General features: G+C 38.7%; 1 protein-coding gene across 1 annotated transcript in view; it reads right to left on the bottom strand.

Annotated features, from left to right (window-relative positions):
* Slc71a2 (solute carrier family 71 member 2) overlaps positions 1-20,099 on the bottom strand; it is a 63,254-nt gene extending 43,155 nt beyond the window's left edge. The window contains exons 1-2 of the mRNA XM_034510408.2: positions 19,631-20,099; positions 4,786-4,881 (exon numbers count right to left, since the gene is read on the bottom strand). Of these exons, the coding sequence (XP_034366299.1) occupies positions 4,786-4,881; positions 19,631-19,741 (207 nt within the window). The 5' untranslated portion in view covers positions 19,742-20,099. The remainder of the gene's footprint in view (positions 1-4,785; positions 4,882-19,630) is intronic.
* Between the last annotated feature and the right edge of the window lie 1,226 nt (positions 20,100-21,325).

Here is a 21,325-nt window from a genome sequence, read left to right as displayed (position 1 = left end):
GAGCTTGCTGAGAGTGCTGACAATCGTGACTGGGAAGCTGTATTAGACATATGTTCTCGACCCACCATTGCTTACCTATACCCCTGATGGGACAAGCTGCCTTGCCTCAAGATTTTAGACACTGTAGAACAGAGTCAAAAAAAGAAGTTAAATGACTCTTGTATTGTTCTTAAATGTGACCAGTTATCCAGGCTCAATCATAGACTGGTCTAGAATTCAATCCAATATTGGAAATAATAGTCTTCATTTGGAAGTCTGGATCTGGACATTTTCAAGACATATTTAGAAGTTAGCTGCAGTCCTCTATGATGCCATGCTAGCAAGCAATAAAGTTGGGGCAGGATCTGGATTTCAAACAGATGTTAGCACATGTATTAAGGCTCTTTTAATTACTTTTGTTTCTTCTACAGTATTTAATGTAAACTTCATTGATTGTACACCTTCCAATTGTGTTTGTGTTTTGAAATCTGGCATGTCAGTTATGGAGGTCTATCATCCAGCTTTTGTTTTATTGCCCTGAGTATCACAGAACCTTGATATTCTAAAAATAGCTTGCAAGTACTGGAAGAAATGAGTCAGGCTTTAAGCAGAAACAAGAAGGTAGTGGGCTTGATTATTGCTGGTATAACAGCTTTAATTACATTACTTCCTAGCACCACTGCTTCTGCAATTGCTTTGCCACAAGAAGTTAAGACAGCTACTTTTGTTAATCATTTAACAAAAAGTGTTACTAATGTTTTGAATATACAAAAGAATTTAGGCATTTGGAAGAAAGGATTGATGCTCTTTATCCTATTCAAATTGTTGGAAAGAGGTTCAGAATTTTAAGAGTAAGGAGCCATCTTGAGTGTCATGCCAAATACCATTGGATTCATGTTAGTTCTAAAATTTACAGTGGTAGTCATTATAATTGGAAAAAAGTTTAAAGACACTTGTAGTGTATTTGACATAATTCTAACACCTCTCTAGATGTTTTATGAATTATGAATTTCAAGAGCTTATGAATTTCAAGAATGCTACTCTGCTGAGCGTTGATGTGGTAGATACTGCTGATAAAATTGCCCATGGCCTGAGGCCAGTATTTCTATTTTGGCCAAGCTTCAAGAATGGCATCTATAGCTTGATCATGCTAGCCCTTTTTGTCCTGGGATTACTTTTATTCCTGCACATCATGTTAAAGCTTGTCTTTAACAACATCAACATGTTGGCAGCCAAAGTACATGGCTTGAACCTGAAAATGGACCGACCCCCCCCCCCCCCAAGAGTTATTAAATTAACAGGCTGGCAAGCCAAGGACAGGTAAGATTCTGCACAAAGCCTTACCAACCTAAGACAGAAATGCATTGCTTTTGATAATGCATATTCCATGACAGGTAAGGAAGGCATCCTTGTCAGAACAACCTAAGACAGGCTCAGTCTTGTTAATAAAATAAGGGGGAGAGGTGGAAAGCTTTTGGGGCTGCTAGCAAGAATCTGACATGGGCCAAGGACAAGGAAATGGGCTGCTTGGCAGGAATATGACATTGGCCAAGGACAAGGAAGTAGGCTTCAGGCAGGAATCTAAATCTTAGGCTAAAACTAAGAAGTAATTTCAGGCAGGAATCTAAACATTAGGCTAGAACAAAGAAGTAATTTCAGACAGGAATCTAAATTTTAGGCTAAAACAAGGAAGTAAGACTTCAGACATGAAAATGACTTTGGCCTAGGACAGGGAAGTTGGCTCAGATATTTTAGTCATCCTGATAAGCCCTTAGAAACAGTGATCATGGGAATGTTCATGGAATTTTGTTTACTGCCTTGCTTGCTCTTTGACTATTTGTGTTTATTGTCTTGCTTCTTCCTTGACTATTTGCATCTATTGTATTTCTAGTCCCTCATCCTAGAACTGACCTTAATACTTGCATGTAATTAAAATGATCTAAAAGCAAAAAGGAGTGGTGATGGAATAGGGGGGCTATCGGGAGGGTAAATAGGGAAAGGGGATGACATCTGAAAATCTGAAATGTTAATAAATAAAATATCCAATAAAAAAAAAAAAGAAGTAACAATCACTGGTCATTAATATCTCTCAAAATCAATGGACTCAATTCCCCCAATAAAAAGACACAGGCTAACAGAATGTATGCCAAAACAGGATCTATCATTCTTCTGTATACAAAACACACACCTTAGCAATAAAGATAGACATCACCTCAGAGTAAAGGGCTAGAAAAAAAGTTTTCGAAGCAAACAGACCCAAGAAGCAAGCTAGAGTGGCCATTCCCAGGAGCAAGTATACTCAGGGGAGACCCCACCCAATGCAAGGAGAATGGGAGGGAAAATGGGGTGAAGGTTGGGAGGGTGTGACTGGGAGGCAGGTACTGATCAGGATATAAAGAGAGTAATTTAAAAAAATTTAGATCACAACCTAATGACATACCTCAGGAAGACCAACAGAGTCAACTAACCTAGACCCTTGGAGCTCTCAGAGACTGAACCACCAAGCAAAGAACATACACAGGCTGGACCTAGGCCTCTCCAAACATATGTAGCAGATGTACATCTTGACCTTCATGTGGGTCCTGAACTGGAACAGGGCTATCCCAAAAGCTGTTGCCTATAAGTGAGACTAGCTGGGCTGCCTTGTTTGGCCTCAGTGGGAGACGAAGCACCTAGAAGAGACTTGAAGTGCCAGGGTTGGGGAATACCCAGGGATGCCTCTACATGCTCAAAGAAGGGGGAGATGTGGCAAGGATTGTGGGAGGGGGTGAATGGGAGGGAGGCAGTGAGTGGGATGTAAAGTGATTAAGTAAAAAAAAAAATTAATTAAAAAAAATAAGGCAAACTAAAAATGCAGTAGACAGCAAGAAACAACAAAATTAGGATAGGAACTAATAAAGATTAAATATATATGTGTGTATATTATATGTGTATATATATATATATATATATATATATATATATACACACACATATACATATAGTAAAAGAGGAGTTCTTTGAAAAGAGATATAATACTGACACATTCTAGTGAAATGAATAAAAAGAAAGAATAGACAAAATTACTAACAATTGAGATGAAAAGGTATGTTGCAAGAGACTATAATGAACTGTAAGGGGTTTTCAGGAACTTTAAAAAATTACAGTTCAATTAGCTGAAACAAATCTAGAAAAAATGTGGATAAATTCCTAAAAGCATGTAATCTCCCAAAATTAAATCATGTGTACAGGGAGATATAGACCACAAAAACAAAAGGGGACCATAAAGGAGAAAAGAGATTTTAAAGGAGTTCAAAGACCAAAGGGCTAGTGAAGGAAGAAAGGAGAGTAACATAAGGTACTGAGGGAAAAAGATTAATAGCAACAAGATATATATGGAAAACATTACTTTTGTACTGGCTAGTTTTATCTCAACTTAACACAGGCTAGAATCATCAGAAAGGAGGGAGCCTTAACTGAGAAAATGCCTCCATTAAGATCAGGATGTAGGTAAGTCTGTAGGGCATTTTCTCAATTAGCAATTTATCGGGGAGGGCCCAACACATTATGGGTGAGGCTACCCCTGGGCTGGTCATCCTGGATTCTATAAGAAAGCAGGCTGAGCAAGCTATGAGGTGCAAGCCAGTATGCTAATTTCAAACAGATGAATGAAAAAACTGAATAACAAAATAAAAATAGGGCCCCTGTTAAAATGTCAGAATGTCGCAAAGATGTTAACTACTTGGAGGATTTTGGAATTTATAAATTTGGAATTTTGGTATTCTTTGTTCAGTTTTCATTCTTCACTGTTCTCTGGCCTACGCAAACACATACATGTATGCATGTATACAAACAAAATAGTAATAATGAAATATTCTCTAAAAATGTATGCTAAGGTCTTCTATAAGGCTAACTAGCTAATGTCCACCCTTTAAACTTCTATATTAACTATAAGACAAAAATTGAATGTATGAAAAGGACCTGTCTGCTATGGCAAAATAATGACTAAGAAGAGAGAACTATTAGTGCTTTTGTTTGTTGTTTATTTTGTTTATTTTTTGAGAGACAGGATTTCTTTGTACAGTCCTGGCTATCCTGGAACTCTGTAGATCAGGCTAGCCTTAAACTCAGATCCTACCTGTCTCTGCCCTCCCCAGTGGCATAAACCACTATACCTGGCCTATTAGTTACTTTTAAAAATAACTAAAGACAACTGAAACTTAATTTCAAAGACATTTAAAACTTACCTTAAGTGTTAAATAATTCTTAAAATCTGTACAATCCCACATCCCACCCCTGATCCCTACAATTCTTCTTTGGTACTTGTTTGATGATATATGCATATACCAAACATCTTAGTTCTTGTCAAATATATATGTGGCTAGAGAGATGGCTCAACAGTTAAGATCACTGTTGCACTTCCAGAGAATCCAGACTCAAGTCTGAATACCTACGTGGTAACTCACAACCACCTGTAATACCAGTTTCAGAGGATGTGATGTGTCTCTCACACTAGCCATGTCTCCAGAAGTAGGGATGCAAGAGATACACAGATATACATGCAAACAAAAGAGTCATTTACATAAAAATTTTTAAAAGAAGCAATTGTTTAAAAGGAAATTCAATATTTGGTTTAAAGAAATGGCTATAGAGAAGTTATCAAAACCAGGCATATGTTCATTTTTATATTCATCATTATAAAGCACTTACCAATTTTCTATTTATTAGGTCCTTAAATCAAGAACCATTAACATCTAAATAAAGAAACAATTTCAACAATGCCTTGTGTTTCATATACACCATATCTAAAGGTCCAGTAGTACTTACAGTCAACATTGGAGTTGTTAACAGGCCCCACGCAAAGAATTCAAAGAAGATGACAATAGCAGCATGGTAAACACTTGGCTGGCCAAAACCTTGTAGCTGAAAAGGAAAGAAAGCCATTAAAAACAATAATAAACATAAGATATTATTATCAGTGGCATGAAGAAATATACAAACTTTGGATCACCTCTATCACTTAAAATAAAACCACACTGGGGACCAGGATACAGCTATGCATTGGTTATTTTTCATCACTGTGATAAAAGCCATGACCAAAAGCAACTTATGGAAGAGTTTATTTTAGCTTACAGTTGCAGAAAGAGAATCTATAATGGCAGAAGGTAGGGAGGGGAAGCATTCAGAAGGCAGCTGGAGCAGATGGCTGAGAGATTACTGAAGAGAGACTAACAAGACACTTCTCACCTGTGGTGGTTTGAATGTGCTTCCCCCATGAGAAGTGGCACTATTAGGAGTTGTTGCCTTGTTGGAGGAACTGTGTCACTGTTGCAGCAGGCTCCTAGTGCTCAAGCTCAGCTCAGTGTGGAAGAGAGAACCTCCTCCTAGCTGCCTGCAGATACCAGTCTTCTAGCTACCTTCATATTAAGATGTAGAACTCTCAGCTCCTCCAGCACCATGTCTGCCTGCAGGCTGCCATAGTTCCCACAATGATGACAATGAACCTCTAAAACTGTAAGCCAACCGTAATCAAATGTTTCCCTTTATAAGAGTTGCCTTGGTCATGATGTCTCTTCACAGCAATAGAAACCCCAACTAAGACATCACTCAAAACAACAATATTCCACTCTCTGGCAGCCTCACAGGATCACAGCCATTATCATAATGCAAAATGCACTTAGTCCAACTACAAAAATCCAGTAGTCTTTAACAGTTTCAACACCATTTAAAAATCCAAAGTCAAAGCCAGGTGTGGTAGCACACCTTTAATCCCAGCACTGGAGAGACTGAAGCAGGCACTCTTCTGGGGTTAGTGTTATGCCAACCTGGTCTACAAAGAGAGTTCCAGGGCAGCCAGGACTACACAGAGAAGCCCTGTTTTGGAAAACAAACCAGCATAAAAATGTTCATAGTCTCCTTTAATACTCAAGGCAATTTCTTGACTGTGACTCCTTGTAAAATAGAAAGGCAAATTACACACTTCTAACATACAATGGCATAGAACATACATTTCAACTCCTTCCAACAGAGAAGAATACAAAGCAAACACAATCACATCCTATATTTCCATGTCCATTAACAGAAACTTTAGTTTCAAGGGGTTTGGCTCATCCCCTCTAGTTTTGCTGCTTGCAATCTCTCTAGGGCTGGTCTTATGGCTCCATCATCTCCAACATCTCAGTGTCTCCATTGTAACCCAGGCTTCTTGCACAACTTCACTCAATGGCCTCTCTGGGCATCCTGGCCTCTTAGGGACTTCCTGCAGAAACTCCAATGTTACTACATATTGCCTGGCCTCAGCAGTTCTCTGTAGTCATGGAAGAAGAACCCAAAATGACCTTATACTTCCAAAGCCAGCACAGTGTGGCTTATACTGCTATATTCCTGCTAATTCTACTACCAGTTTAGAATGAACTCTCCTTTCCCTTTAACTACATTAGCTACGAGTTTTGTTAAGTTGAAACAATTGCTTTCCAGGAGCAAATCAAATCAAAACAAAACAAAAACCCTAGGGCAGTGGTTCTAAACTTGTAGGTCACAACCTTTTGGGGACAGAAGGACCCTTTCACAGGAGTCACCTAAGACAATGGGAAAACACAAATATTTATAATAGTAAGAACATTACAGTTATGGAGTCACAACAAAAATAATTTTATGGTTGGAGAGCACCATTTATAAAGGGTTGCAGCTTTAAGGTTGAGAACCACTGTCCTGGGGCTTTTCCTTTTAGGAATTGGAAGCTTACTGTGAAATATGTGTGAGGTGGGGTGAGGGGTATATTGCCCTCAAGGTACCCTTCCCATTGTTCCAAAGAGAGCAGAAGGCCTCTCCTTAATGGTGCTAATCTCTTAATTTCTACTCTTTAAGCACAAGCCTTTGCTATAAGGTTAGGTCCTACTGCTCCTTTAAGATCTCCTATCCCTAGTTCCCCTTTACACTGTTATTTTCTGAAGGACTTCTAATAAATTTATGACTTGTTTCAATTTGTCATCTAACTCCCTGGAATGGAAGTATCCTCAAAAAAGTAAAATATTCTGCCTGTTATCTCCTCTGATCCATCCCAAACATCTATTCTGTAAAAGTCTGTAGTATAAACTGAAGACATGACCACTTCATGATAAGGTTTAGGGGAAGGTGTCTTGGGCTAAAGAACAGCTATGAAGTTCAATCCTTATAGGAGCTAAGTCTTAGTAGAACTATCTGTATATGCATGCACTGACTGTCGTCATGTCCCTGAGTGGAATAGTGGGCCTTTTCTATGGAACAGATAGACAGGCAGCTTTAGAAGTAGCATTTAATAAAGGACCAGTGAAGCTACAGTATGCATTGTCAGCCACACAGATGCATGATCATCATGCAAGTGATATTAATTGTGCAGTTACTTCTTTTATTAACTCTAGGTTTACAGAAAGATACTATCATAGCAAGTCACTTATAAATTTGCCTAGATAATAATAATGTGAATAACTTGATACTTCCTATAGTGTATTACCTTAAGTCTGTCACACCACTGGGGATTACAAAGAGACCTGATCAAGATGCTCACTAATAACTGTCTCTCCAGTTATTAGCTGCCACAGAGATCACTGAACTTCTGAGGTAGCTAATGTTTGTCTTAAAGATCGTTCCTTCAAAGGACCCCTCAGCAAGAAGCTTGGAGGAAGAGAGGGAGTTGAGAGGAATGAGAAAGGACCCTATCTTATCCAGTTATCACATGGTGCTTCAAGTGTTTTGTTTTTCTCTCAACCTGGGATTCTTTTTCATGAAGTTCATTAAAATGCAGGCATATGGCTGCAATGCTGATTGACTATAAAAACAGACACACTGCAGTGGTGCCTACCTGTAATCCTAGCACTTGGGAAGCTGAGACAGTAGAGTTGTAAATTTGAAGCCATGCTATTTCTAACACTTTGAAAAACAAAACAAACAAACAAAAAATATCTACCTTATTGTTTACTACCATTGTACATTTATATATTACCAATTAGAAATTACTTATGTTGAAAAATACCTCTCCTAAAATGTAACCATGTACTTTGTATTTTTAATATAATATCTACCAAACTTTTTTCCAGATTCACCCCAAGTTCTGTACTGTTCCCAACTTTGTGTCCTTTATTTTTAATTTTTGTTTGTTGGGTGGGGGGTTGGTTAATTCAGCTTGTGCTTTCACATCATAGTTCATCATTAAAGGAAATCAGTAAAGAACTCAATCAGGGCAGGAAACTGGAGGCAGGAGCCAATGCAGAGGGCCTGGAGGTATGCTGCTTACTGGCTTGCTCCTCATGGCTTGCTCAGCCTGCTTTCTTATAGAACCCAGGACCACCAGCTCAGGGATGGCTTCACCCACAAAACACTGGACCCTCCCGATCAATCACTAATTAGGAATGTTCTACAGACTTTCCCACAGCTGGATCTTATGGAGGCATTTTCTCATTTGAAGCTCCCTCCTCTCTAATGACTCTAGTTTGTGTCCAGTTGACATAAAACTAGCAAATACAACTGATCCCTTGTCAATTTGACACACAAACACATCACTTTTCAATTAGAGCCTTTCCTTTCTTATTTATCCCTATGGTGGCATATTAATGTTAATATTTATGAAACATAAATAATTTTAAATTCACACATAAATTCCTTATAAATTGAAACACGTTAAAAGTTCAGTCTTTTTAAAATATCCAATCTCTTTAAACATACAAAAAGTTTTAAAAGTTAAAAGTTTTTCAATTGTGGGTTCCGGTTAAAAGGTCAAAATTAAGTTAAAAATACTTTCTTAAAGAGAGAAGAATCAGGACACAGTCACAATCTGAACTAAGCAAAACCATACTCTAACAATCTAGATCTGATATAGCCAATAATCCACTAGGCTCCTCCAGGGGGTCATTTCTCCAGCTCTATCCTCTGCAGCACACAATTTGTCTTTTAGGCCCTGGCTGGTTCCACTCCACTGTTGATGCTATTCTCGATGGTTATCCCAGTGTACTGGCATCTCCAAAACTGCAGGGCAGGGGCCCCTTGCTGCGACTGGAGTGTACTTTCACGAGTAGTCTCTTCAAGAACTCCAGCTCTGACACACAGTGGCAAGCCTCAGCTGCTCTTTATGACACCATCATAACTTCAAAACAAGCATCATCTAAGTAACTACCAAGTTTGGCTGCTAGCACAAGGTAGAGCCTTGGCCATAGCATATCTGGAACAAAGCTGTGTGTGCTGCTGACTCTCAGGAAACACTTTCCAGAAGATTTCACATTGATGACACTCTTCCTCCTCCCTTTTGCCTTGTTGGCCAGGCTGGCCTCAAACTCACAGGGATTTACCTACTTCTCCCTCTAGAGTGTTGGAATTAAAAGCATGCACCACCATAGTCCAGCTGCTGCTCTCTTTTCTTTTTTTCCAACATTTTTATTGATTATTTGGGTATTTTATATAATGTACCCTGATTGCATTTGCTCCCCATCCCTCTCTTGTGCCCTTGGCCAAAAGAAAAAGAAAAAGAAAACACCAAGTCCAATTTGTGTTGCCTATATACTCATCGAAGCACAACCAAACTCCCAGTGGCCAGCCACTTAAAGATAACTGAGCCCCAGATACCACCACCACCACAAGCCATCAATTGTAAAGAGCACATTTTATCATTTTTATCACAACTTTTAAGGACTCATTTCAATGGCTTCCTGTCTAGACTGTTTATTGAGGGGAGACACATCTTCCTTCCAGCCCACAACTCATCTCTAGGCAGACCCCTTCCCATACCCTGAGACACCTTGACTCCTAGAACTCCTTCACAACTAGGATATAGACTCAAAAGAGGTACAGGATCCAGTTAGAAACATCAAAAACAGGTAACACCTGAGATAACCAGATAGTGAGAGACAATCTCAAGAGCATATGCAACAGAAACCAATGCCACTTGGCACCATCAGAACCCAGTTTTCCCACCACAGCAAGCCCTGGATACCCCAACACACCTGAAAAGCAAGAGTCCAACCGAAAATCCTGTCTTATAAAGATGGGACATAAATAACTCCCTTAAAGAAATAGATAAGCAGGTAGAAACCCTTAAGGAGAAAACACATAAATCCCTTAAAGGAATACAGGAAAATACAAACAGGTGAAGGAATTGAACAAAACCTTCCAGGATCTAAAAACTGGAAATAGAAACAATAAAGAAATCACAAAGGGAGGCAATCCTGGAAGTGGAAAAGCTAGGAAAGAGATCAGAAGTTACAGATGCAAACATCACCAACAGAATATAAGAGAGAGAAGAGAGAATCTCAGGCAGAGAAGATACCATAGAAGATATTGACACAATGGTCAAAAAAAAAAAAAAAAAGTGAAAAAAAGTTTCTAACCCAAAACATCTAGGAAATTCAACACAATAAAAAGACCAATCCTAAGAATAATAGGAATAGAAGAGAGAGAAGATTCCCAACGCAATGGGTCAATGAATATCTTCAACAAAGTCATAAAAGAAAATGTCCCTAACCTAAAGAAAGAGATGGTACAAGAAGTCTACAGAACACCAAATAGATTGGACCAGAAAAGAAAATCTTGCCATCACATAATAATCAAAACACTAAATGCACAGAACAAAAAAAAGAGTATTAAAAGCCCTAAGGGAAAAAAGCCAAAAAACATATAAAGGCAGACCTAACAGAACTGCACCAGACTTCTCAACAGAGACTCTAAACGCCAGAAGATTTTGGACAGATGTCATACAGACCCTAAGAAAACCACAAATGCCAGCCCAGGCTACTATACCCAGCAAAACTCAATCACCATAATGGAGAAACCAAGTTATTCCAAGACAAAACCATGATTTAAACAGTGTCTTTCAACTAATTCAGTCCTACAAAGGATAACAGAAGGAAAACTCAAACACCCACCAACAAAGAGGGAAACTACACCCATGAAAAACCAAGAAATTAATCATCTCATAACAAACCCCAAAGAAGAGAACCACATAAACATAATACCACCTCTAACAATAAAAATAACAAGAACCAACAATCACTGGTCTTTAATATCTCTCAACATCAATGGACTCAATTCCCCAATAAAAAGACATAGGCTAACAGACTGGATACTTAAACAGGACCCAGCATTTTGTTGGATACAGAAAATACACGAGTGACAAAGACAGAAAAAATATCTAAGACTAAAAGGCTAGAAAAAAAAAATTTCCAAGCCAATGGTCCCAAGAAACAAATTGGAGTAAAATAGACTTTCAACCAAAACTTATCAAAAGAGATGGAGAAGGACACTTCACACTAAAAGGAAGAAAAAGTTGCTGCCATATGCTAAGAAATAAAGAGCTGTTTAAAGGGAAGAGTCTCTGTTTTTTGAGATGTGAAGCACATGTTTGTCCTTTAGGCTGCTCATCTTCAAACGCAATTGAGATTAAAGGAAAGATTAAAATCCTCTATGATTAAAAAATACAACAAAGCATCCATCTGACCCCACTGCTTCAGAACCAGAATGTAAACCACACAGAAAAAGAACTGAGAGCGTCTATGGAATTGGTGGACCATAAGGGTGTTTGCTTGTTTGTTTTTAGGCAGCAAATCATTTTGTTCAAACCAACAGAACTTTGGAACTCGTTTTATTTAAAAAGCAGGTCTCGAACAGATGCTCCAACGTTTTGAAGTAGAGGGACTGTCCAGGTGTTCAGAGGTCTCTATAAATTGGCTAAGTTTTAGAAGCTATGCTTTGTGCTTCCCACAATTATAGTTAACTCAGTCATTCTGGATTTCTGACGGGGTTGAAAACTTATAGCCTCATAGCCAATCCTGGCTATTTTACCTTGAGAGAAAAGATTTGAGTGGATGGTCATCAACTGACATTCATCCTAAAGCCAGGTTTAGAACTAAATGTTTTAGTTAGGATAGATGACAGAGGTGCTGTTTAGTCAACAAAATGATGGACTGGGTATTAGGACTATATTGTACCTCACTGGTACAAATCGGCATAATTATGCTCTAATTGTATTTTGAGAGAAAAGTTTCATTTTAACAGGAAGGGTGATATGTAGGAGGAGCTAAGGTGGGAGGAGTACCAAGAGGAAGAGACGGAGTAAGGAGAGGAGGAGAAGAAGGAGAGGAGAAGCTAGGTGATGAGAGAAAGAGGGGGGAGACAGGGAGGCAGATGTTCATGTATCTCCATCAGTCAAAGATAGTTGATATATCTAGGTTGGGTAGTGGGTTACACTTCTGATTTAATTTTGGCAGATATAAATTCTAAAATCCTAGGGGTATTTCATTTTCTTTCCAAGAAATCCATTTCTACATTTCTAAGAAAAAAGAAAGGAGGGAGTAGTGAGAAAATGGGGGGCTTTGGGTATCCATAGTATTCTCTTTATAAATTAAGTGGCACTGGTATTCCCTCCAGATTCTGGTGATATAGGACAGAGATTCCCTCAGGGTGGTAGGGTCACCTCATTCTTAGGGAAATATTCATCAAACACTACTAATGCGAGAGAGAATTAGCCAGTCCAGGGTTCTCCAAATATAACACACACACACACACACACACACACACACTCTAGAACAAAGAGGAATATTATTGAGTGTGTAAGAGTTCTCAGCAGAACTGGAGAGCATGTGCAAGTTGTGGTGCAAACAACTTCAAAGAAAATTTAGTGACAACAAAAAAGTAGAATGCAGAGAAGAATGAAGGTTGAAGAAGGAATTAAAAGTGATTTCATTTGTATCTCCTTATTTCCATGCTGCTGGTGCTGAAATGCAAGATCCCAGTCAATGTTATGAAGAGTATTAGAACAAATTCTCCAGGTCTACAGAGGAACAACATGAGTATAGAACACTTCACAGAATCTGACTTACTTTTCCACCTACTTTAAGTTTGAGTAGAAGCAATTTTTTAGCTCAAAGCAAATTCATGTTAACATACCACCTGGCTGGAGGTGGAGTGGCTAAACCAAGTACCATAATATGCTGTTTAGGTTTTGTTTTTGTAAACTTGACACAAGCTAGGGTCATTTGGGAAGAGGGAACCTCAATTGAAAAAATGCCTCCATAAAACTAAGTCTGTAGGCAACTAAGTCTGGAGGTCATTTTCTTAATGTGGGAGGTTACAGCCTACCAGGGATAGTGTCACACTGAGCAAGGAGTCCTGGGCTATATAAAAATTCAAACTTAGCAAAACATGGAGAGAAGTTCAATAGGCAGCATTACTCATAATCAGTGCCTCAGTTCTTGAGATCAGATTTATAGCCTGCTGGAGTTTCTGCCTTCCCACAATGATGGGGACTGTGATTCAGATGTCTAAGCTAAATAAATCGTTTTGTTCTTGTAGTCACAAGAACATTCTCTCTTGAATGAGAATGACCCCACAGGCTCATATATTTGAACAACTGGTCCCAGTTGGTGGAATTGTTTGAGAAAGATTAGGAGGTATGGTCTTGTTGGAGGTGTGTCACTGGGGACAGACTTTGATGTTTCAAAATTCGATGCCCCTCCCAGTGTCTCTTGGATGGTAGGTAGGTGTTCAGCCGTTCCTGTTACCATGCCTTTGCTCTACTATCATGGACTCTAACCCTCTAAAACCATAAGCTCAATTAAACACTTTTAATTATTTTATAAAAAATATAAACTTTATTTTATAAGCTACTTTGGTCATGGTATTTTGTTACTATAAAAGAAAACTAAGACACTTCCCAAGTTGTTTTTTGTCATGGTGTTTCTCACAGCAACAGAATCCATAACTGGAACACATAACAAAGTCATTCAACATGGAAGTTTCTCCCAGACCTATTTTCTGTAGATGCTCAAACTAGGCAAGTACTGTAACCAACCTGGAAGGAACAAATATATTCTAAGAGACAGTTTGCTCCTTTCTTTTGGCTGTTGAAACAATGATCCCCAAGGGACCAGAATGTCTATACAAGTATCTTTTTTTCTGGGGTGGGGGGTGGGGGGTGGGGGGGTGGTAGTAAAGTATGTTCCCAACCAAAGGAGGAATTTCTCACCCAGGAAGGGACTGCACACATTTATGACTGGTCAGACCATGTAGGAATACTGGAAATTAGACAATGATGGATCAGTAAGAGGCAGGACTATACCTTAACCAAGACTGCTTGTTTATAGCTAACTTTTGCCTTCTATTTAAACTTAAATGTCATGTCACAAGATCTCTTTATTGGCTCATCTTCCCAATGTAACTACAATGTTCTAAGTTTTCTTTTGTTGTTCTAAGACAAGGCCTCACCCTCAAGCTGGCCAAATATGAATTTAAAGTCCTATTCCTTTAGCTTTAACCTCTGGACCTGAGTGTTTCTGTCATCCTGTTTTAGGATTGAACCTAGATCCTCTGGAATGCTAGGCTGGCACTCTATAAATGGAGACACATATATCCACAGCACACCAACCCAGCCACATTAAATGAATCTCCTTTCTCTGTTCTGCATTACTACTAATATCTTTAATTGGGCTACTAAGGACCTATTTACTTATGCCATTATTTTATGTCTAACAATTCAGCTAATGGATATGGCCTCTATAATACCTACATTTCAAGTGGATTAGTTTTGGAAGACTGCTGACATTCCTTGGCTTTGTCCCAAATTGCAGCATTATGTTGGCAAAGTCATCAAAATATTGAACTTCAGGTTTCCAATTAAAAAGAAGAAAGGACATTTAGGAGGTCAGAAAAATTCCAGAATTTAGGTAAAGTACTGATACTGTGCTTCCAACATTAAATTCTAACAAAAAACAGTACTCAGGGTTAGAGGCAATTATCTGCATTTTATAGATGAGAAAACTCAGATATAAACAATAAATGAGCTGGCATTCAATCAAAAATGGTCACATATCTCCAGTGTGTGTTCCTGTCCATTATAATATGCTGCTTTCCTTATACAAATAGAACCAGCATATACAAGTGGCAGGCAGCCTGCACCACAGAAATCTGAGCAAGAACTGACAGTAATCAACACTGGCCAGCTTCTCAAGAAAAGAAAGATTCAGATCTTCACTTAGCATTCACCCTTGTTTCCTACACTAAAAAGTTTGGCTTGGCTACTGTGTAGTTCCCAACAGTGCTTTTATCCCTTTCTCAATATAACCTGTTGGGGTATGCTGTATGAAATTGTGTCTCTGTCCTTCCTCACCTACCAAAGGCATTCTCTGGTTGGCTTTAATAAATATCTGATAATCACACAGCTGGGCAGGAAGTAGAAGGTGGGATTTCCTGGGAAGGAGAAAGGAACTCTGGGAGGAGGAGGAGGAAGAAAACCTTTTTACCGAGAGAATAAGAGGAGACAACCATGATCACAGGCCTGGAAGGTATAGCCATGTGGCTGGATGGAGCTAGGTAGTTGAGTTAACTTAGATGAGCTAGTTGAAAATCTGCCTAGCTAAGGCCTAAGGCTTTGAAATATTAAAAGGTCTCTGTGATGTTATTTGGGAAAATACTGGTTAAGGAATAACTGTTGCCATATTAATTAATTCCAGCATTAATTAATATATACAAAATTTTAATAAATCATTTAATCTACATTACCTGAAAAATTTAGATGAACTAGGGCATTGACTTTTCTCAATCTGATCTGTCTGTCGGAAAAAGACTGTTGTTCCAAATGTGATCCCCAACTTTAAGATCAAAGTACACAGTAAATACCAATCCCTGCCAGCATGGAAAATGAGAGATGCTGTCATCTTGCCTTGATCTCGATCTAACATGCAGTCATAGACTTTCTTGGGAAAAAAAGAAAAAAAAAGCCTTGGCCCATTTTCTTTCTTTACAGGGTGGTCAACACTAAAGAACAGGTGGCATGGCCACTTCAATAAATGAAATTTATGAGAGAAAAGGTTATTGCTTTTTAAGGGGGTAAAGAGGATACAAATGTGTTATTAGTATCAGATAAAATGTTTCAGTCCCTTGAAGGAAGCTATATTAATTACTTAAGAAAAGAAAAAATCTATCTTCAGAACTCTAAATTTAATTTGAGTGCCAGTTCTGCAATATAAAATAAAAGTTAGCTATGGAAAATAAAGTTCTATATATCTGTTGTAAGCCATTTACTTATAGCTAATATCATATTTATTATATAGCCAATCTTCCATAATTTGTAACTTCCGCAATCCATCAACAGACTCAACTAATTATAAATTGAAAATATTCAAAGATAACTAGAAATTCAGAAGTTTTTCTCATCATTATTCTCTAAGTAATAAAATAACAGCAATGATTTATATAGCATTTTTATTGTATTGCATATTATAAGTTATCCAGAGATGATGTATAGATACTTCTTGGCCTGATAAACTGTTAAACAATTGTACGACAAAAAAAGGGGGGTGTAAAATCAAACAATTATTGACAATAAGTCATAAATAAATTTATTTTAAAATAATTCTTTGATATATATATATCACTATTAAAGATGAATTTTAATACTAACAATATGAATATGCTTTATATTTACTTTAAGTAGTAAATATTGTCTAAATATCCGATACTCCATCACACATGGTTTATATTTAGACTTTATAATTGTCAAAGCTGAGACTGATAAACTTTTTACCTGAGTGCTGAGAACATGTCAGGTCTGCATGATGGGGCTGCAAGCACTTTTTCCTACTGAGCCATCTCAAGAGATATCAAATGTCACTAGAATAGTACTGATTATATGAGTCTCTTAATCAGTGGTCTTTACTGAAATCCAAATATTGGCTTCTTGGAGTCCGTTCCATGAACAAATCTTGGAAAATTATACTGAACATTCTATTTTCTTCACAATAAATCATTAACTGTCATCAGATGCCAAGAATAAATGGCTGCAAGACTAGAGAGATGGCTCAAATTGTTAAGAGAACTTGCTGATCTTCTAGAGGACCCTGATCTGGTTCCAGTGCCCACATGGTGGTACACAACCATTTACCTCTCTAGTTCCAGGGAACCAATGTTTTCCTCTACCTCTGCAGGCAAGCACATTATGAGGTCTACATACATACATACATACATATATACATACATGCAAGCAAAACACTCATATGCATAAAATAATCAAAAAATTAAATAACTGTAAAACAACTTTCTTTATGTGGTTATAAAAACTACATATAACAGAAAGTATATATTCAATAATCAAAATAGTTTTGATAAAACACCTAAAATTGTGTATTAACTCATAGCAAGGAAGAACAGAAAGATTAAAATGTGCGCATAATTGACAGACTCCTCTGTCTTAGACAAAGGATCTCATGGAAGAAATAACTGATTCCATGAATGCTTTAGGTCCCTTCTATTTTTCAGATGATGTCTTTTTGACAATGGTTTTCAAGTTCATATATCTTTTTGCTTACGTGGTAGAAAAAAAAATGCTGGTTGAATAAGAGTCCTGTGCCCAGGCAGTCTTCCCTATGATTAGTAGCAATATCAAAGAATCCAAAAGTATAGTTATTCCCCAAGAACTAAGGAAAAAAATAGCTCATTAAAATAAAATCAAATCATGGAAGTTACAGTATTTAAAAGTAATTCTGGAACTATGAAAATAAAAAATATAATTTGGAAGTACTGGCACATGACATAAACACCAATGTGTTTACACCCTCCATTGAACCCTGCACATGCTAGTCATCTCATTAACTATATGGAAAAAAGAAAAGATAAAAGAAAAAACCAGTATTCACAGCAATCAAACATGGCTGTACCTACTTCTCTCAAAGTTGAGGAAAGAATGTGAGTAATTTACCTTTGCCCAAAATTAGATAAGCATTAGGATCCAAAGAAAGGTAAGGAGTCCTAGAGAGTCTAGGTTTCTTTAAATAAATAACCCCACAAAAGTTCCTGCTTGAAGCACACTGGCTTTAGATTAGAGTCTGGCTCCTTTCTAAATTAGAAAATGGAAAAAACTGAACATTTTTATCATGGTAAGGGTTCACATGTATAATATGACCCTTCAGAATCCATACATGGGCTGAGGAGATAGATCATTCAGTAAATACCTGATATACAAGCAAAAGGATCTGAGCTCATATCTAACATACATATAAAAAGCTGGGCAAGGTGAATGTGCTAACCCAAGTACTGGGAAAAGGAGGAAGGGATGGGATGAGGGCACAAAGATAGGAGGATCCTTGAAACTCGATAACCAGCCAGTCTAGAAAAGCTGTGAGCTCCAAGTTGAAAGAGCTTTTGTTTCAAAATGTAAGGTTTCAAAACATATGTACTCCTGAACCCACACACATTATACATAAACAGTAAATATATAAAATAAATTTAAAAGAGTAAGGTAGAAAGAAATAGAGAAACGATACCCTACACTGACTTATGGCTGGCACATGCCTTAGGCTATTGGCTTGTCCATTAATTAGTACTGTCCATCTACTAGTGGAAGCCAAGAAGGGGAACTGGTAATTTAGTTTCATTTAAAGGGTAGAAAGAAGTGTAACCTATTTAATGAGAAAAACAATTTTAGAGAACTTACCCCACAAGGTAAGCTTTCTACACACACACACAAAACAAAAACAACAACAAAAAAAAAACCTTAGCTTTGAAAAAAAAATTACCTCTCCCCTTACCTCTCCCCAATGCTCTTTAATACATGACCATTTTACATATCAGGCACTGAGTGGTAAAACTCTGGTAGAATCAGGACTAAAAACCAGCTCTAGTCTAGGTCTAAAACATCAAGGAAATGAACCACAAGAATGCAGACAGAACAAAACTTTAAGGTCTGTTCTTTGCAGACTTTTGAGAGTTGCAGCAATTTTGTACCTAGTAAGCCCTTACTAAAATACCATGTGGTTCTGTTTTACCTCAATATTTTTGCATGTTTGAATTTTGACTTAAAATTTCATTCTGCATACTACTTCTAATTCTCTACCCTCCCAACTCTACCAAAGGTGAATTCACATAGTCAAATATGTACTTGTAACCACTTACTATTCTTTAACAGAAAATAAATATGCAAGATTATACATATCTTTATTTAAATTCCTATTTCTCATTGGACAAACTTTCCTATAGGAAAAGTTGCAAGTTTATACTCAACTCACTGCAAAACTTTCTTAAGCTTTAAGTCCTAAGTACATCCTTCCCCAAAAATCCTTTTTATACTTGTGACTGAAGAAATGACATTCCCTGTGCTTAGTTTCCAACCATTTTTTAAAAAGAAGAAGAAAAAGTGACACTGATAAGGTCTGTACTGTGAATCCAGGTCAGGGAAAATATGCTTTCCCTAGCTGTCAGTCATCTCAACTTTACTTGTTACTAGAGATCAGGCTGAACGTTCACCTTCAGGTACAGAGATCTTTAGCTTCCTCTTAGCACACCAGGGTCTCTTCTGAAACCAAGAGAAGGAGGAAGTATCAGAAAGGCGCCTCCCACTTTGACCTCCAGCATCCCTGTAGGCTATTCAGGAAACTGAGTAAAACGACGGTTTTAAGACACCCCCCCCCCCCAACACACACACACAGTCTAAGTTGCTTTGCAGAAAATATGTTCCCAGATTTCTGTAAATTGACACAGGATGGAGAACTCCTGAGATATCTAAATTATATTTACTGTCCCGTGTCTAGTGGCTTTTTAGTCAATAACCAAATCTCCTGGAGGTTCGTCTAGGGAGGAATTGCTAGGAAAGCTAGCTTCTCAATGAACCTGGCTCTCCTAGAACAGCCACAATTCCAATCCGAACCCAACCAAAACTTACCCAGCTGCCGCTCGCGGCCTGAGCGCTCCCGCGCTTCTCAGGCATGGCTGACGCCTTGGGTGAGGCCACCGCCTTCCACCCCGGCTCCTCCGGCGACTCCTCCGTGCTCATGCCGCCGTCATGCCAGAGCAGGTTCGGATCGCTCCAAGACACCGACGACGCCGCGACTGCGGCGGCGGGGCCCGAGCCTTCATGGGCTCCGCGGTCCGCAGCGGCCTGCCGCTCCGGCGGCGGCGCCAGTGGCGACACCGGCTGCTGAGGGGACGCCGAGGTTGAATCCGTGCAGGAAGCGAACAGGGCCTCAACTATGCAATGGTGGTGGTGAACGCAGGACCCCGACACTGGCAGTGAGTAGTTATCCGAACAGTCTGGAGACAGCGTCCCGCCCAGAGAACTCAGCAAAGGCAGCTCCCGCCTAGAACGCCCACCCCTCTCAAGTAGCTCAGGCAAGCTCCGCCCCGTCTGCGTAGCGCATCAAAAATACGTCATCTTCTAGGGACTCCAGGCCTATTGCATTTTACCGAGACTGGAAGGACAAAAAGCCTTCCTGATTGGGCTAGACAGGCTAGTGACTGAGTCCTAGGGACTGTTTTCTCCTATCCCGGGCTAAGGTTCCAACTGCAGGTCACCTTCCTTTTTTTGTGGGATTTAGGGATCTGACTTGGGTCCTTAGGCACCATAGAAACTGAGCTCTTTCCATCCCCCACACCAATTAAATAATTAATGATGATAGTTATAAAAATGAACTGACACACAGCCCCTGGATCTGGAATCCTTCAATGAGGAAGTGGTCTACAATAGAGAGGATTTCAGAAGCCTCCAACCATGCACTGATTAATTAAAAAAAAAAAATCCACAGTATATTGCTCAGTGGTAGAGCACTTGCCTGGTATTCGCTATGCTCAGTCCCCAGAAACAGGCACGCATGCACAAAGCTAGAAATTTCTTCTCCACAATCTCAGGCAGACTGTCCTCAATCCTTCTCCATATATGACCCAGGCTGGCCTTAAATATATGATAATGATCTTATCTCAGTCTTTCCATGTGCTGGGTGTAGGTTTAAGCTACCACACTGGACATTGTTCTCAACTGTTAAATATAACTGGAGACAATATGTTAAAAAGTCAAGCACATTTACAGATTTCTGTCATTTTTATAAATTATATTGTTAATCTCACAGATGTGAGACCACCAACCCAAATTATGTCCAAATTAAAGCAAGATTTATTGTGTGCAAACCAGAGCCAAATCAGCACCTGTCTCCCCCTAAAATGGGGTTCATCATACCAGTCCCAATCCAATTTCTTAAGCCCTTTATATAGGGCAAAACCATAGGGTGGGGGATTTTGCATGTACTCATAGTTACAGAAGTGAGACCAGGTGGTTAAGGTTAAAGTGGGTCATGGAACAATGCGTATAGAACATTCTCAAGAACTGGTAGCTAGGTCGGGGGGTGTTACAGTACATTCTATGGCTACTGGGGTAGAGTGCAGCCCAACACTGAGAAATATATAAACCTCAAGTTTTATAGTAAATAGAAACTTAACTTGGCTGTAGACTCAAATTGAGATGGGCTGGCTTCTCAATATCCTTTTAATGAGCCAAAGTTTTCCTCCTGTTTCAACCATGTTTTGTTGATTCTGAGTCTGCCTTCCATAGCTACACAAAAACATCTAACACCATTTGGTTAAAATG

Source organism: Arvicanthis niloticus, chromosome 8, assembly GCF_011762505.2.
Source record: "Arvicanthis niloticus isolate mArvNil1 chromosome 8, mArvNil1.pat.X, whole genome shotgun sequence".
NCBI classification, from domain to species: Eukaryota; Metazoa; Chordata; class Mammalia; order Rodentia; family Muridae; genus Arvicanthis; species Arvicanthis niloticus.
The sequence above is the reverse complement of the archived record's forward strand: the minus strand, read 5'-3'. Positions and strand labels throughout refer to the sequence as shown.